The sequence below is a fragment of the Miscanthus floridulus genome, chromosome 6, assembly GCF_019320115.1.
Source record: "Miscanthus floridulus cultivar M001 chromosome 6, ASM1932011v1, whole genome shotgun sequence".
In the NCBI taxonomy this organism is placed as follows: domain Eukaryota; kingdom Viridiplantae; phylum Streptophyta; class Magnoliopsida; order Poales; family Poaceae; genus Miscanthus; species Miscanthus floridulus.
In genome coordinates, this window is record NC_089585.1 from 138,300,000 (window position 1) to 138,301,210 (window position 1,211).

The following is a 1,211-nucleotide window of genomic DNA, read 5'->3' on the forward strand; positions in this document are numbered from 1 at the left end:
GACAGGCCTCAGGGCCAAGCCGGCCACATACACTCTTCCAAACACGTCCAAGGTGACTCTCTCTAAAAAAAACACTTTAGCCTTCAGCTGCTGGAAAAAAAACTGTTTTCTAAATCTTGTAACATAAAGGAGCTGTAAAAGCTGCTCTTTTTTTTTGACATGAAAAACTGCTCTTCTTGAGTAAACACTGCAGCTGCAAGCCTGCAAGCAGTGCAAAAATGTTCAGTTCAGAAGACGACCGTCAAATTCAGATGCTGCGGCTGAGGAGGCCGCAGACGACCACAAGCCCGACAAGCAGCAGGCGATCTGTGTCTGCTGCAGGGCCCACTGTCAGGCTCAGGACGTCTTCTCCCAGCACCACCCCCAACTCCGTCTGCTTCCTCTTCGTCTCCGCCACGACCTCGCCGTCGGGGCCGCTGATCCTGTACTCCGATTTGCGCGGCACGCCGTCGATCCTGTAAACCTCCCCGCCGACGCAGACCGTCGCCACAGCTCTGCCACTGTCCTGCGGCCCTCCCTTCTTCAGGATCCGACGGGCCTTGCGAACACTGAACCATGGCTTGGAGCTCTCCTGCTCCATGCCTGCAGTGCTGGCACCGGCGGTGCGATAAGAGTAGCCCTTCCATGTCTCGAACGCCGCAAAATTCTGCAGGGAGAGAATCACACCCAAGTGTTAGCTACGCTAAGGTCTCATCAGAGATCAAGGACGGGATTACGGGAATACAGCAATGTCGTTGCATCGCATGCATTCACCTTCTTGAGCAGCTTGAGCAGCGTCCTGCCGTCGCCGTCCATGACGTACGCCTCGCGGCTGCGGCTGCAGGCATAGTTGTCGACGCGGTAGGCGACGCGGCCGTCCTCGCCGTAGACGGTGCACCCGTGGCCGCTCAGCACCAGCGACTTATTCCACACCGTGTACACCTGCTTCCCGGCCGCCGGATCATCATCAGTCGGAGTAGCGGCGCGTGGGTGGAGGTGAGCGGAGAGCGGCTGGATCTTAGTGATGGCCATTGATTTCTTCTGAACTTCTGATGAGGTAAGCGTCACTGCAATCATCTGCTGCATTGCCTGCATTCATTTATACATGGAGGCAATGCATGGCCGGCCACACCATGCCTGCATTTCGGATGTTACGAGTATTTTATTTGTTATCTTTAAGATAAGAATTATTAAGTGGGTTCTGTTCTCCCCCACAGTTTTCCTTTCAGAAA

General features: G+C 54.7%; 1 protein-coding gene across 1 annotated transcript; it reads right to left on the minus strand.

The window, feature by feature from the left end:
* Positions 1–247: 247 nt before the first annotated feature.
* LOC136459836 (protein LURP-one-related 11-like) lies at positions 248–1,011 on the minus strand. The gene is made up of 2 exons (XM_066459668.1): positions 754–1,011; positions 248–646 (listed from the first exon to the last, which is right to left on the minus strand). The coding sequence occupies exons 1-2, from the start codon at positions 1,009–1,011 to the stop codon at positions 248–250; spliced, it is 657 nt and encodes a 218-aa protein (XP_066315765.1).
* Positions 1,012–1,211: the final 200 nt, after the last annotated feature.

What these genes read in the sequence shown, in the direction of transcription:
- LOC136459836 (XM_066459668.1), bottom strand. Translation starts at nt 1,011, where the DNA reads ATGGCCATCACTAAGATCCAGCCGCTCTCCGCTCACCTCCACCCACGC. An exon ending in TGCTCAAGCTGCTCAAGAAG is followed by an intron (nt 647 to 753) that starts GTGAATGCATGC and finishes CTCTCCCTGCAG; the next exon opens with AATTTTGCGGCGTTCGAGAC.